Source organism: Ranitomeya variabilis, chromosome 5 (assembly GCF_051348905.1).
Source record: "Ranitomeya variabilis isolate aRanVar5 chromosome 5, aRanVar5.hap1, whole genome shotgun sequence".
Taxonomy (NCBI): domain Eukaryota; kingdom Metazoa; phylum Chordata; class Amphibia; order Anura; family Dendrobatidae; genus Ranitomeya; species Ranitomeya variabilis.
In genome coordinates, this window is record NC_135236.1 from 46352535 (window position 1) to 46369048 (window position 16514).

Consider the following 16514-nt stretch of genomic DNA (forward strand, 5'->3'; position numbering starts at 1 on the left):
TCCCCTTTTTTATCGTTCTGCTTTCTAGTTTTCAGCGGGCCTCTATTTGCTAAAGCTATATACATCATCTCTATGTGTGTGCCTTCCTCACATTTCACCGTCAATACATGTGGGGGGCAACTATATCTTTGGGGTTCATTCCTCTGGAGGCAAGTGAGGTCTTATTTTCTCTGCAGTACTAGTTAGCTCTTAGGCTGGTGCGTGGCGTCTAGAACCAACGTAGGCACGCTCCCTGGCTATCTCTAGTTGCGTTTGTCAGGCGTAGGGCAGCGGTCAGCCCAGGTTCCATCACCCTAGAGCTCGTCCGATATTTATTATACTTTGCTCATCCTGTGCTATCCCTAGCCATTGGGGATTCATGACAGGTAATCTTGCAAGCTTATCATCCATGATCTTAGCATCTCTGAGCAGTTGGTGCTATCAACTCTGAATGAATGGAAAAAGGAATGAAGAAGCTTGCAGATCACCTTCCAGCCTCAATAAAGATGGCTCCGCGCCTTCAGTCCACCCCATGGTCCATGGCCCCTCTGTTCCATGGAGTAGCTCACTATTCTGATGTGGGTCCGGCACTACAGTGGTGTTGGCCTTTATGGATTTCTTTGTGGTACAGTTATTTTTATTAGTAGATGCTGAAGACTCCTTTCAAGGTGTGTATGGACTGTCTCAGAAATGGAACTGTTTTGGTTGTAGAGATTGTGATTTTTTTGTTTCGTTGAGGGCAACTTCTTGTTGAAGCCTTTGGTAAAAAGCTGGTACTAAAACTGTTTTCTACAAGGAAGTCTTCCTGCAAAGCAGAGCAAAGATTATTAGAAGTGACCAAATACCGATTGTAATGTTATGTATTTGTTGACAAAAAAATATTCCTCCTCTATATCTATAGTCTTATTGCCACAGCAGATCGAGAACCTCACCCTTTATTATACACCCGGTGACTTTGTCCACCCATTATCCAGCTATGTGGCCACAGAAGACTTCTCTAAGTAGCTGAAATCTATCTATTATCTATCTATCTATTATCTATCTATCTATTTATCTATTATCTATCTATTGATCTTTCTATCTATCTATCTATCTATCCATCTATCTATCTATCTATCATCTATCTATCTATCTATCTATCTATCTATCTATCTAGCTATCTATCATCTATCTATTATCTATTTATCTATTATCTATCTAATATCTATCTATCATCTATCATCTATCAATTATCTATCAATCTCTCTATTATCTATCTATCAATCATCCATCTATTATCTATCTATCATCGATCTATCATCTATCTATCAATCATCTTATCTATTATCTATCATCTATCTATTATCTATCTTTCTATTTATCTGCCTATCATCTATCTATCTATCTACTGTACCTATCATCTCTCTATGTATTATCTATTTATTATCTGTCTATCTATCTCTCTCTATTATCTATCATCTATCTATTATATCTCTAACTATCTATCATTTATCTATCTATCTATTATCTATCTATCATTTATCTATCTATTATCTATCATCTATCTATCATCTATCTATCTATCTATCTATCTATCTATCTATCTATCTATCTAACATCTATCTATTATCTATCTATCTATCATCTATCATCTATCTATCTATCTATCTATCTATCTATCTATCTATCTATCTTTCTATCTATCTGTCTATCTATCTATCATCTATCTATCTATCATCTATCTATTATCTATCTATCTATTATCTATCTGTATATCATCTATCTATTATCTATCTATCTATCTATCTATCTATCTATCTATCTATCTATCTATCTATTATCTATCTGTATATCATCTATCTATTATCTATCTATCTATCTATCTATCTATCTATCTATCTATCTATCTATCTATCATCTATCTATCTATCTATCTATCTATCTATTATCTATCTATCTATCTATTATATATCTATTATCTATCTATCTATTACGTATATATCATCTTTGTATTGTTCTATTCTGTATTTCTCATTATTGTGTGGTCACAATTGAAATAAAATAATAAAGTTCTAGATTGGACAAGTAATTATATCCTTGGAGGTGACAGAACGTCCTCAGAGACAATCTTTGCCCATCAGAGATGATTTGCTCCTCTACATCCATAGTCTTATTGCTGCAGCAGATGGACAATCTCACCCTGGTTAATGCACCTGATGACATTTTCTACCCATGATTCTCCTCTTTCTCCACAGAAGATTCCTCTTGGTAGAACAAATCTGAAAATATGAGAAAAATAGACAAGAAAGTGATGAGAAGACAAAGAGATAGAGCTATAGAGCTAAGGATGAGACAGAGACAGTAGATGTCCTCCACTCACCGGCAGACTATATAGGATGGGCCATCACATCGGAGGTCTTCTCCCGGAGGATGGAGCCCCTTTATATATATAGACCTCTCTCTTACCTGGCAACATTATTAGGGCAGGCTTCATATCGGGCATTTTCAACCAGATTTTGATAGAATCGTTCATTCATATCTGCATCCTTGAGGAATCTTCTACAGTCCTGACAATATTTCCAGTTATTGATTCCTTGTGAGACGCCTGAGAAGAGATGAGAGACAATTGACCAGGATGATGAAGTCAATCCGACCATCCTTCTCTTTACATCCTCACCAGGTACAGATCAGCCATAAAGTCCTGATTTTAGACCACAAGCCCTATCACGATTTTCACCAGTAGGACTACTTAGGTCCAGATAAGGTCTCCACCACTGGAGCTGAGAAGGAGCCGAGGTAAGGCAGTGTTCATACATGCCCGATTTACTTACAAAACAGCACAAGGTCCCAAAGAATTTCATGGATCAATTCACACATCTCTGATTTGAGGATCAATGGGTCCATGTGGTGTCCAATAAGAAATCGGGCAGCACACCGACGCTTCACATGTGTGACCCTAACCTAACACTGATAAAATGTGCACTGGTAGGACTGGGAAATGATCCAGCAATAGCTTTTAGAAGATGTGTGACACATTGCAGAAATGTTACAGGACTAACTGCACCTGTGAGGATATGAAGGTGTGAACTGGGATGACTGGGAAATGGTCAGAAATGTGAAGTTGTTCACCACTAGCTCTTCAGGGGTGTGTGCTAATATATCTGTGACGCTGAGCACAGGCCGGGCCCAGAAAATGTGGAAAATATGTAACCAGCCCTCATCCCAAGGTAGTGTAAGGGGTCACAGAGACTGTTTTATACCCCAAGCACGTCCCGTTTAAACATTGTGAAATGTTGCTTATTGTATATATTTTACTCTATGTTTATACATGTTGTATACTGCATACTGTAAGATGTGCCTTACGTTGTAGCTTAGGGAGGGTGCAGTTAGAAGTTAGCACACTAGCTGAAGATACTTAGTACTATAGTTTTACAGGAATAGTAACAGTTAACATAGGAGGGGCAACTGTCACGGGGATACAAGGAGGGCGAGAGCTAATAACCCGGGCCCCTGCAATTTCCCTCAGACTAGGGAAACCCTGACTGACCCTCTACCTGAAGTTTACACTGAAGGTGTGCATGTTCAGGCCTCCACCCTCACCCTGACTCCTGATTCAGCCCTAGACTGAACACCACCGCCCACCACCCAGTGAATGCAATAGACCAATACCCACAGTTATAACAAACAAGGATACAGGAAAATATACACCACGCCGCAGTCAATCAGGAATCTATATATATAATTGTCTAAGGGTTTTTCCGTCTGTCTGTCTGTCTGTCTGTCTGTCTGTCTGTCTGTCTGTCCTGGAAATCCCGTGTCTCTGATTGGTCGAGGCTGCCAGGCCTCGACCAATCAGAGACGGGCACAGCATGGCGACGATGATGTCATAATGGAAATCCCACGTCTCTGATTGGTCGAGGCCGCCAGGCCTCGACCAATCAGAGACGGGCACAGCATGGCGACGATGATGTCATAAAGGTTGCCTCGACCAATCAGTGACGGGCACAGTCTGCCGTGAATTTGCCTCGACCAATCAGCGACGGGCACAGTATCGACGTAGATGTCATAATGGTTGCCATGGCGACGATGATGTCATAAAGGTTGCCTCGACCAATCAGCGACGGGCACAGTCTGCCGTGAATTCTGGAATCATCATTGTCCATATACTACGGGGACATGCATATTCTAGAATACCCGATGCATTAGAATCGGGCCACAGTCTAGTACACTATAAAGGTGAAGGGCAAAATAAATACAAATATAGGAAGGAGTAAATAAGACAAAGGAAAATACACCACCAGCAACGAATCTCCAACAACCAGCTCTCCACTCCGGACCGAGATAACTACGGATAAGACAGAAGCTATAATCGGCGACGCCCAAAGATCAGGAGAGCTATTTAAAGGAAATGGGCATGGCCCAGCTTCCAATCCGAGGATCAGATAAATTAACCCCGGAGCAGCCAGACGAAAACTAGCCGACGCCAATGAGCAAACAGTGGTCAAACGCGGAATTACCGCTGTCTGTCAGACGACCTGGTCTGAACAGTGTCCGACATGACAGCAACTCTGGGATAAGTGTAGTGAGCTTCCTGTTTGCAGTCAGTGAAGCCAGGGAGCTGGTACTGCTCAGTAGGGTCAGAGAGCCCAGACAATCCCGGAGTGCTCTAGAGCTCGGGGCTACACAGTGGGCCCCGCAATGTTTAAGGCAAGAAACCCAGCCATCCAGGGCCCACTGAGGCAGAAGTACAGCCTAACAGCAGCGTGACAGCAGTGGTGGAGTGGAAGCTACAGAGGAGAGGTTCTATACAGTACGAGGATGCAGGTCGCTCATCATGTGGCAGATCATCGCATGGGCAAATGCCCTCAGATCCTGGGTGAAACGGATGAGGGAAATCCAAGCACAATGAGTCTGGACAGCGAGGAACCTGCGTTATCGCAAGAGGTGATACGACCCGGGCACGTACTGAGGACCGTAGAAGGAAGTGCACGGAAAGTAGAGAATGTGGACTGTAAGAAACTCTATGCTGATGCTGTACCTGAAAAGGCAGAGGAAATGTGCTGTGTGGAACCTTCTGTTGATGCTGCTAAAGACATGGATGTGCTGAGAGAAGAAACCAGTTAAGTTATCTGTTTTAAGTTGAATGTGAACTCTGTCTCTATTTGTGCCACAACACCAGCAGCAGAACTTTGGCCGCTCAGATGGGACCCTGACAGTGCAGATGATGTAGCTGAAGATACGCTAAAAAGGGGACACTGTTTTCATGTGGCGGGAGGCCAGGGCGCGTGTAAACAGATATTCTCAGCCACGACTACGGCCCTGGTCCTCCCTCACAGTAGGACTGTTGTGTGCAACAGTGATGTGGTTTACCAGTAGTCCTTTAAAGGTGCATGCCCAACTAGGACTGGGATTGAATGAATGAAGAAGCCTAGAGACCACCTTCTAATCTCCATGAAATTGACACCACTCCTCAGTCCACTCCATAATCTGTGGCCCCTCCGTACCCTGCCGTACACCATTATTCTGATGTGACGGTTCCTTCTGCGTTCCTCCTTCCAAGGTCTGCATGGACTGTCCCGGAAATGGAGCTGCTTTGGTTGTAGATGTTGTGGTTTCTTGGGTGGTTGAGGGCAGCTTATTGTCAGAGCCTTTGGGGAAATCTTGTTGGTTCTCAGACGACTTTAGACAAGGTAGTCTACCTGCAAAGAGGAGACCAAGATTATTAGAAGGGACCTAATCTATCTATCTATCTATCTATCTATCTATCTATCTATCTATCATCTATCAATTATCAATCTATCTATTATCTATCTATCATCTATCAATTATCTATCTATTATCTGTCTATCATCTATCTATTATCTGTCTTTCTATTATCTATCTGCCTATTATCTATCTATCTATCTATCTATCTATCTATCTATCATCTATCTATCTATCTATCTATCTATCTATCTATCTATCTATCATTTATCTATCTGTTATCTATCTATCTATCTATCTATCTATCTATCATTTATCTATCTATCATCTATCTATCTATCTATCTATCTATCTATCTATCTATCTATCTATCATCTATCTATTATCTATCTTTCTATTATCTATCTGCCTATTATCTATCTCTCTATCTATTATCTATCTATCTATCTATCTATCTATCTATCTATCTATCTATCTATCTATTTATCATCTATCTATTATCTATCTATCTATCTATCTATCTATCTATCTATCTATCTATCTATCTATCATTTATCTATCTATTATCTATCTATCTATCTATCTATTATCTATCTATCTATTATATATATATTATCTGTCTATTCTTATTTCTCATTATTGTGTGGCTTAAGTAATTATATCCTTGGAGGTGACAGAACGTCCTCAGAGACAATCTTTGCCCATCAGTGATGATTTGCTCCTCTACATCCATAGTCTTATTGCTGCAGCAGATGGGGAATCTCACCTTGGTTAATGCACCCGATGATGTTTTCTACCCCTGATTCTCCTCTTTCTCCACAAAAGATTCCTCTTGGTAGAACAAATCTGAAAATATGAGAAAAATAGACAAGAAAGTGATGAGAAGACAAAGAGATAGAGCCAAGGATGAGACAGAGACAAGAGATTTCCTCCGCTAACCGGCAGACTATACAGGATGGGCCATCACATCGGAGGTCTTCTCCCGGAGGATGGAGCCCCTTTATATATAGACCTCTCTCTTACCTGGCAACATTATTAGGACAGGCTTCATATCGGGCATTTTCAACCAGATTTTGATAGAATCGTTCATTGATATCTGCATCCTTGAGGAATATTCTACAGTCCTGACAATATTTCCAGTTATTGATTCCTTGTGAGACGCCTGAGAAGAGATGAGAGACAATTGACCAGGATGATGAAGTCAATCTGACCATCCTTCTCTTTACATCCTCACCAGGTACAGATCAGCCATAAAGTCCTGATTTTAGACCACAAGCCCTATTACGATTTTCACCAGTAGGTCTACTTAGGTCCAGATAAGGTCTCCACCACTGGAGCTGAGAAGGAGCTTAGGTAAGGCAGTGTTCATACATGCCCGATTTACTTAGTTAGAAGTTAGGACACTAGATGAAGATACTTAGTACTATAGTTTTACAGGAATAGTAACAGTTAACATAGGAGGGGCAACTCTGGGATAAGTATAGTGAGCTTCCTGTTTGAAGTCAGTGAAGCCAGGGAGCTGGTACAGCTCAGTAGGGTCAGAGAGCCCAGACAATCCCGGAGTGCTCTAGAGCTCGGGGCTACACAGTGGGCCCCGCAATGTTTAAGGCAAGAAACCCAGCCATCCAGGGCCCACTGAGGCAGAAGTACAGCCTAACAGCAGCGTGACAGCAGTGGTAGAGTGGAAGCTACAGAGGAGAGGTCCTATACAGTACGAGGACGCAGGTCGCTCATCATGTGGCAGATCATCGCATGGGCTGATGCCCTCAGATCTGATGCGAAACGGACAAGGGAAATCCAAAGCACAATGAGTCTGGACAGGGAGGACCCTGCGTTTTTGCAAGAGGCGATACGACCCGGGCACGTACTGAGGACCGTAGAAGGAAGTGCACGGAAAGTAGAGAATGTGGACTGTAAGAAACTCTATGCTGATGCTGTACCTGAAAAGGCAGAGGAAATGTGCTGTGTGGAACCTAATGTTGATGCTGCTAAAGACATGGATGTGCTGAGAGAAGAAACCAGTTAAGTTATCTGTTTTAAGTTGAATGTGAACTCTGTCTCTATTTGTGCCACAACACCAGCAGCAGAACTTTGGCCGCTCAGATGGGACCCTGACAGTGCAGATGATGTAGCTGAAGATACGCTAAAAAGGGGACACTGTTTTCATGTGGCGGGAGGCCAGGGCGCGTGTAAACAGATATTCTCAGCCACGACTACGGCCCTGGTCCTCCCTCACAGTAGGACTGTTGTGTGCAACAGTGATGTGGTTTACCAGTAGTCCTTTAAAGGTGCATGCCCAACTAGGACTGGGATTGAATGAATGAAGAAGCCTAGAGACCACCTTCTAATCTCCATGAAATTGACACCACTCCTCAGTCCACTCCATAATCTGTGGCCCCTCCGTACCCTGCTGTACACCATTATTCTGATGTGATGGTTCCTTCTGCGTTCCTCCTTCCAAGGTCTGCATGGACTGTCCCGGAAATGGAGCTGCTTTGGTTGTGGATGTTGTGGTTTCTTGGGTGGTTGAGGGTAGTTTATTGTAAGAGCCTTTGGGGAAATCTTGTTGGTTCTCAGACGACTTTAGACAAGGTAGTCTACCTGCAAAGAGGAGACCAAGATTATTAGAAGGGACCTAATCTATCTATCTATCTATCTATCTATCTATCTATCTATCTATCTATCTATTATCTATCTATCATCTATCTATATATTATCTATCTATCTATTATCAATCTATGTATCTATTATCTGTCTATTATCAATCTTCTATCTATCTGTTATCTATCTATCTATCTATCTATCTATCTATTATCTAACTATCTATCTATTATCAGCTATCTATTTATATATCTATCATCTATCTATCTATTATCTATCTATTATCAATCTATCTATTACCTATCTATCTACCTATTATCTATCTATCCATCTATCTATCGATCTATCTATTATCTATCTACCTATTATTTATCTATTATCTATCTATCTATCTATCTATCTATCTATCTATCTATCTATCTATCATCTATCTATTATCTATTTATCTATTTATCTATCTATTATCTATCTATCTGTCTATTATCTATCTATTATCTATCTAGCATCAATCTATCTATTATCTATCTATCTATCTATCTATCTATCTATCTATCTATCTATCTATCTATCTATCATCTATCTATCTATCTATCTATCTATCTATCATCTATCTGTTATCTATCTATCTATTATCTATCTATTATCTATCTATTATCTATTCTATCTATTGTCTATCTATATCTATCTATCTATCTATCTATCTATCTATCTATCTATCTATCTATCTATCATCTATCTATCTATCTATCTATCTATCTATCTATCTATCTATCTATCTATTATCTATTTATCATCTATCTATTATCTAAGAGAAATAAAGCAGAACAGCACATTAAATACTGTCGGGTGCACAGGCCTTTACTGCAATCTATCCACTATGCAAACATTCCAATAGCATTAGAAAAAATAAGGCAGCACTCCTTTCTTTGGATGAAAAATCTGTGAGTTACTTCAGACCCCCATGGCAGGCGACATTTCGGCTCCTATGGAGCCTTTCTCAAGCAGTGAATCCTTTACAACAGTGAGTTTAAATAAAAGCATTAATTACTCATATCTTTTACAAATTTGTGATTTAAACATAGTTTTTAACAAAATTACCGTACTTAGTTCCATTGTATCCATAAGTACATTATGGTACATAGTGTGTCCATTTTTAAAAGGTGATGATTCCTACAAAGTGCCCGTTATATACCGTGCGCTGTATTTTATAAATAGGACAATCATCTCATAGATATTATTACTAAAGTGCAGCTGTGCTTAGAAATGTTAAAAGAACTCACCCTGATGGGACCACCACAAAGCACATGGAGGACATGGTTTCACAATAGTAAGGTTGCCAAAGGGGTTAAAAATAGTGAGTTTGATCTTAAGGAATTGGGATTTAAAACCCAGAGCAATTTTGTACACCCAACCAATTCTGCAGTAATTGAGGCATTCATAAAAACAGTCAAAACGGATATAGAGGTTTTAAAAAAAGTTCCACAAATAATTTTAAATGCCCGAACATCACGGAAGAGGAACAAAAAGCTCTCAAAGAACTTGTCCATGACAAGGACATAATAATAAAGCCCGTGGATAAAGGGGGAGCGGTCGTCGTCATGGACAAATTAATGTATATTTCAGAAATTAATAATCAACTAAGTGACACTAATGTATATAAAAAATTGAGTGGGGATCCTAAATTTCAGATTATGAGTGAGATAGAAAATGCCTACAGAGGGCCTTAAATCAGGGAATCATAGATAAAGACACATTTGATTTCCTATTGATTAAAAATCCCAGGATGCCGGTATTGTATACGGTCCCAAAGGTACATAAATCCCTTAAAAATCCACCGGGACGACCCATAGTATCATGGATAGATTCAATCTTTAGTACTATCGGTACATTCTTAGATAAAGTTTTAAACCCAATAGCTAAAAATCTTACATCATATATACAAGATACATCAGACTTCTTGAGAAAGTTGGAAAAGGTGAAAATGGATGGAGTGACAATTTTAGCATCATTTGATGTAGTCTCTCTTTATACGTCAATAGACCATGATAGGGGAATATGGGCAATTGAGAAATCCTTCCCTGCTGTGCTCACGGAAAGTGACCCCACAACGGTTGTGTCTGTTTCTTAAGTTCCCTCACAACTCGATTTGATGTTCCTCTGTAATCCACCCCTCCCTGTATTCAGGTTGGAATGGCACCCGTTAGTCAGGTAGGCCTGGAGTTCTTCCGGGACCCTAGAGACGCCCCTCTCCCGCAATTGCCCCCCAAGACTTCATAGGTGATATGTGGTAGACAGCCCGCCTGAGACCGACTGTCCTGCCGCTGTTTGGAGTATGGCTTGAAGCTGTATTCTAATCCACTCCCTCGGCGTTCCGGCCACCGGTATTGCGCCTCAGCAGGGTGCTGCCTCTTTCAACAAAACCCCTGCTGGTATTCTCCTTCTGCTTGATCTCGTTTCTCACTCAGCACAATCTGCCTCGCTTCTAGTCCTTTCTTGGGCACCACCGCTAAGCTGAGCAGGCACGGTCCCGTTACGTTCTCTCAATGCCAAGCCTCTGCCAGGGTCCCACCCCTGGCAGAGACCCTACAGTCTCTCCCTTCACAACACCCTCTGCCACAAGGTGTTGCTCCGTTCAATCCCGTCAGCGTTCTCTCTAACTTCCTGCCTGACCCCCAGTTTACCCACTATGGTGGGGAGTGGCCTAATGAATAGCACCCTTAGCTCCCCCCGGAGGCCCTGCTGTGAAACATATTGGTGTCTGTGATACCTGATTGGAGGAACTCCTTCGGTGCCATCGAACGTACTATGGCTCCCCTTAGCGGCGGAGCCACAGTACTGCAACGACCAGGACTCTGGGGCGCTGCACTCCCCCCTGGTTAAACACAGTACTCCGGGACTGGGAAGAAAAACAACAATACAGATTAGTAAACAGACATACAATTTTGTTGAGTGCAAAACAATAAGTATACTTGAACAGGCTTCCCTTTATGGGAGGTGAGGACACTTTTAACGTTACAAACATAGTCAACATTATAAATTACAGGCTATACATAACTCCTGTTACCCAACCGGGTATTCTACTTACTGCAAATTCTGGAACAATAAATTAACATTGCCTTTAAGAAACATACACTCTTAGTTTACCAAAGGCCTTCCTATAATCACATTACAGGGTAGGGTAACTTCACATTCTCCTACTTTGAACCTGCAGGACCGCCTGTCCCTATGGCACCAGACCTACTGCCTCTCCTTTCTTTTACAGGACCGCCCCGTTCAGCCAGGGCCTACTGCCTTTCGCTACTATACATAGTATAGACATAACATTCCTTTCGTTTAAAGAACTCTGAGCCAGCTCTACTCGGCTCCTTTAAGGACTCACTCTCTAACCCCTACGGGTTCGCTTTCTGTCCTTAGTAACAAAGTAACTTTCTATGGGGACGCAGGGTTTACCTTCTATCCTCACCTTCATCATTACTTCTTTACTTTCAACTATGCAGATCTCTACTTCTACCCCTGTGGGCTCTCTGCATCTTTTCCTTTCACAAAACATTATCTTCAGATTTCACAATTCAAACAATTTAAACACATATAACTTTTCATGTAAAACAGTTACATTCTTTTCAAAGCATCATCATATTACTGTTCTAAAACAGTATCGCTTTCAAGTTCAATTCCACGCATCCCCTTTAAGAGGGGACCAAGCCTTTCTGAGGTAGCTCGTCTTCTCAGCCTACCAATCCACGCAAAGGCTCCGGAATGGCATCTTCGCAAAGTGTCTTTTAACTAAAACCAGTAGGAGGCACCCTTAAGAAGGCGCAACTATTTACAAGGAAGTTCGAATCATGCACAGTCCATGATTTCTGCAGTTTGTGTAAAACTTTTGGAAAACAACAATAGTGACCCCGGGTCAACAAAGGGGTCACCTTTTAAAGTTTATCCTAGACAGGTTTTAGCAACAAACAATCAGGAACAGTTAAAGGAAAACTATTTACATTTTTCAGGTTTCCGAGGTTTATTCTTCTTCAGGTGGCTTTGGTTCCGGGACCCCGGCCACTGTAGCGCCAGTGTCCGCGGTTCGAACATGCAGATGAACTTGATTGGCCAGCTCTGGGGCTGCCACCAGGCGTACCGTTGCGATGGTGACAAGTTCTGGTACTCCCGGGACCAGGTCTGGGGTAGCTAGTGCCGCGGCTCCAGACATACACCGCCGAACATTCCGTGCATACCACCCGAGTGGGTTCAAGTGGCGGCTGTAGGTCACTGGATCCCCCTTTTGTAAGGGTTCTCCGCTTCGGCCACAACAGGGAGCTCTCACGTTACAATGCGCAACGAAAACATCAGTATCCAGTCCCGACTCGTGTATGAGGCCCCACCCCCTTTTTACATGGTAGGCCAACACAGTGCCCCGCCTTACCGCGTCTCTGTCATCCCCTGTCGGGGGGGGTTGTCGTACTTTCGATGGGCCCATCGACTCAGTCCCTTTCCGTCCTTTCCACTGCAAAATCAAGCACTGTCTATATTGTTCCCATGTAAGCACCGCAAGAGTGGACCCGTTCTCCCGGGATCCATCTGCTTTAAACCAGGGGGTGTCCCACCGAAGAACCACTCCATCTAAGCTCACATCCACGGGCTCCCCCACTCCAGTCGACAGCGGTGGCACCATCCTCCCCAGGTCATCGGGGGATAGCACCATTAGCCCTGCCGAGATAAGTCGCTCCCTACTGAGACGGAGGTGGGTCATGGAATCGGGCTCGTGAAGGGGAGCAGGGACGTCGGCCATACCTGCGCCTAATGTGGTTCCATCGGTGTCGCTCCGGTCCATTAACAAGGGTGCTGGAGTCGGCTGCAGCCCGGACTGCGGCTCCTCCAATAGGATTCTCGGATTCGGCTCCGCTTGCTGTAGTTCCTCCTCCTCTAACTCCGAAGTCAGGATTGGTGGACGTAGCCCCGCTGTCGGGTCCGCAGGCTTCCGGTCCACCGTTGGTAAAGGAGGACAAGCCGGAATCGCTTCCTCCTCGCTCAGGCACTCGCCGTTCATCATCGCTGCCCGATAGTCGGTGGCAGTGCATGCACCTAACTCCGCCATTTCTCCGAGGTCGGGCTTCTCCGTCCCCAGCCCCTCGCTGTTGCATATCAAGGGGTGTTTCTCTTCCGTTTTGGGGCGGGTCATTCCTCTGCAACCAGAAGTGCAGGGGGCGGTAGCCATTTCTCGCGCCACACTGGGAGTCTCCGCCCATAACACGCCCTCCTTCCCCTTGGATGTAGCAATGGCGGCGCCTTTTGGCGGGAACTTTTGGCGGCTAATGGCGCAGCACAGTCTTACAATAAAGTACAGTCCAAGCACAGTAAATCACAGTCTCTAGGCACACATGACCTGATTCTTCAGGCTTAAGTAGATCCTGTTCGTGACGCCAAGTTGGAGCGCCCCCACACCGCCGCAGGGCCGAGGGGTACCCGGAGCCGGGCCTCTAGGTCTCAGTCCTGGGGTTGTCACGGTGGCTAGACCCGGTCCGTGGCCCTGTCCGTCAGTGGGGGACGTCCGGTGAAATAAGTGGTGCTAATGGTGGTGTAGCGGTGCAGTTGTGGGGTGCAGGTCGCGGTAAATAACGAGGACACCAGGTTGCAGTCTCTTTACCTCTTTACTGGAGATCTCTGAGTCCTCAGTCCAGAATACGGTTCACCAGGCTGCGCAAGTCCGGCCGGTCCAATGGCACCTCCAGAGTCCTCCTCTCAGGTGGAAATCTGTGCCTTCCTTCTAGCGCTATGTGTTGTAGTCCTTCCCTGCTGTGCTCACGGAAAGTGACCCCACAACGGTTGTGTCTGTTTCTTAAGTTCCCTCACAACTCGATTTGATGTTCCTCTGTAATCCACCCCTCCCTGTATTCAGGTTGGAATGGCACCCGTTTGTCAGGTAGGCCTGGAGTTCTTCCGGGACCCTAGAGACGCCCCTCTCCCGCAATTGCCCCCCAAGACTTCATAGGTGATATGTGGTAGACAGCCCGCCTGAGACCGACTGTCCTGCCGCTGTTTGGAGTATGGCTTGAAGCTGTATTCTAATCCACTCCCTCGGCGTTCCGGCCACCGGTATTGCGCCTCAGCAGGGTGCTGCCTCTTTCAACAAAACCCCTGCTGGTATTCTCCTTCTGCTTGATCTCGTTTCTCACTCAGCACAATCTGCCTCGCTTCTAGTCCTTTCTTGGGCACCGCCGCTAAGCTGAGCAGGCACGGTCCCGTTACGTTCTCTCAATGCCAAGCCTCTGCCAGGGTCCCACCCCTGGCAGAGACCCTACAGTCTCTCCCTTCACAACACCCTCTGCCACAAGGTGTTGCTCCGTTCAATCCCGTCAGCGTTCTCTCTAACTTCCTGCCTGACCCCCAGTTTACCCACTATGGTGGGGAGTGGCCTAATGAATAGCACCCTTAGCTCCCCCCGGAGGCCCTGCTGTGAAACATATTGGTGTCTGTGATACCTGATTGGAGGAACTCCTTCAGTGCCATCGAACGTACCATGGCTCCCCTTAGTGGCTGAGCCACAGTACTGCAACGACCAGGACTCTGGGGCGCTGCACATAAATTGTTCTTTGATTATTAAAGGTAGCATATTTGAACATCCTAATACACACAAAAAATACTCTATTAGACATTTCTTAACATGCAATTCAGATTTCGTGATATATCTATTACAATGTCCATGTAACCTATGGTACACAGGAGAAACAACATGGGATTTCAAAACACCCATAAACCATCACCAGTATACCATCAGAAAGAAAAGGATGGACCTTCCAGTCCCCAAACATTTTGTGGAATCTGGACATACAGAAAAGGATTTGAGATTTAGACTAATAGATACAGTCCCCATAAAGAGGAAGGGAGGAAATAGAGAAAGACTCTTGAAACAGAAAAACTAAAATGGATTTCCGAATTGAACACTTTAAAGCCAATGGGGCTAAATGTGGACTACAAACTACACACAGTCTTTTGTTCTCTTACAATATGTCCTTGAGTAATAGGAGATCTTTGTTTCTGCAGTATAGTAAGATACAAATGCCTAAAGGATAAACTAATCAGTAATTAAATGTTTTTAAATAACCTTTATATATTAAAACTAAAAATGTTTTTTTCTTCTTTTTTTCCAGATAAACAAAACACACTGCACAAGAAGTCACCAATATAAACCAGCCCAGGTGGGACACACCAGCGTGTGGAGGATAAGTTCTTTTCACAGGAAGTCACCAATGTAAACCAGCCCAGGTGGGACACACCAGCGTGTGGAGGATAAGTTCTTTTCACAGGAAGTCACCAATGTAAACCAGCCCAGGTGGGACACACCAGCGTGTGGAGGATAAGTTCTGTTCACAGGAAGTCACCAATGTAATCCAGCCCAGGTGGGACACACCAGCGTGTGGAGGATAAGTTCTGTTCACAGGAAGTCACCAATGTAAACCAGCCCAGGTGGGACACACCAGCGTGTGGAGGATAAGTTCTTTTCACAGGAAGTCACCAATGTAAACCAGCCCAGGTGGGACACACCAGCGTGTGGAGGATAAGTTCTGTTCACAGGAAGTCACCAATGTAATCCAGCCCAGGTGGGACACACCAGCGTGTGGAGGATAAGTTCTGTTCACAGGAAGTCACCAATGTAAACCAGCCCAGGTGGGACACACCAGCGTGTGGAGGATAAGTTCTTTTTAAATCTAATTTTACAATGTTAAAAAATCTTTTTCATTTTTTTCATGTATAAATAATAATAAATAATAAATAAATCCCATTAATAATAAGGGAGGAATTGAAAAAAAAATATAAAAAAATAATAAGGGAGGCATAAAAAAATAAAAAAACATGTATAAACAGTTGTGAAGGATTGGGATAAATAGAGCTGGACGTAATAATGACACCTATATGGACTTTGGTCGAGACACTTTGGCCATAACAGGTTATATGTCTCCCTAGGATACCATTGGTTGCAGGAGGTGACCTGTATGAGGCACTGTCAGGTAAACCAGGGTGTACCATATAGTCCGTATGCTCATATATTTAAATCCCTATACCCGTACAAACCAGCCATTTTGAGAAATAACAATATTGGGAAGACATGATCATTTATACAGCACTTCTCAAAACTGCAATGTGGGTGGTTCGGAGGTATTCTGATAAATGCCGCAATAAAACAAAGTCATTTTGTGATATAGCTTTAATAAATAATCCTTCCTCACCTAAGATGGCACCTAGACGTCCGAAATGACGCAGTG

The 16514-nt window shown here is 43.5% G+C and overlaps 1 protein-coding gene across 2 annotated transcripts in view; it reads right to left on the reverse strand.

Moving 5' to 3' along the window:
* Positions 1-375: 375 nt before the first annotated feature.
* Positions 376-16514, reverse strand: part of LOC143774322 (uncharacterized) — a 41138-nt gene continuing 24999 nt past the window's right edge. Inside the window, exons 4-10 of one of the 2 annotated variants that reach the window (XM_077261786.1) lie at positions 8068-8262; positions 6685-6823; positions 6428-6507; positions 5463-5657; positions 2425-2563; positions 2172-2237; positions 376-784 (exon numbers count right to left, since the gene is read on the reverse strand). In XM_077261786.1, the coding sequence (XP_077117901.1) occupies positions 769-784; positions 2172-2237; positions 2425-2563; positions 5463-5657; positions 6428-6507; positions 6685-6823; positions 8068-8262 (830 nt within the window). In that variant the 3' untranslated portion in view covers positions 376-768. Of the gene's footprint in view, positions 785-2157; positions 2238-2424; positions 2564-5462; positions 5658-6427; positions 6508-6684; positions 6824-8067; positions 8263-16514 lie in introns of both variants that reach the window. The other variant, XM_077261784.1, reaches the window with a different exon arrangement.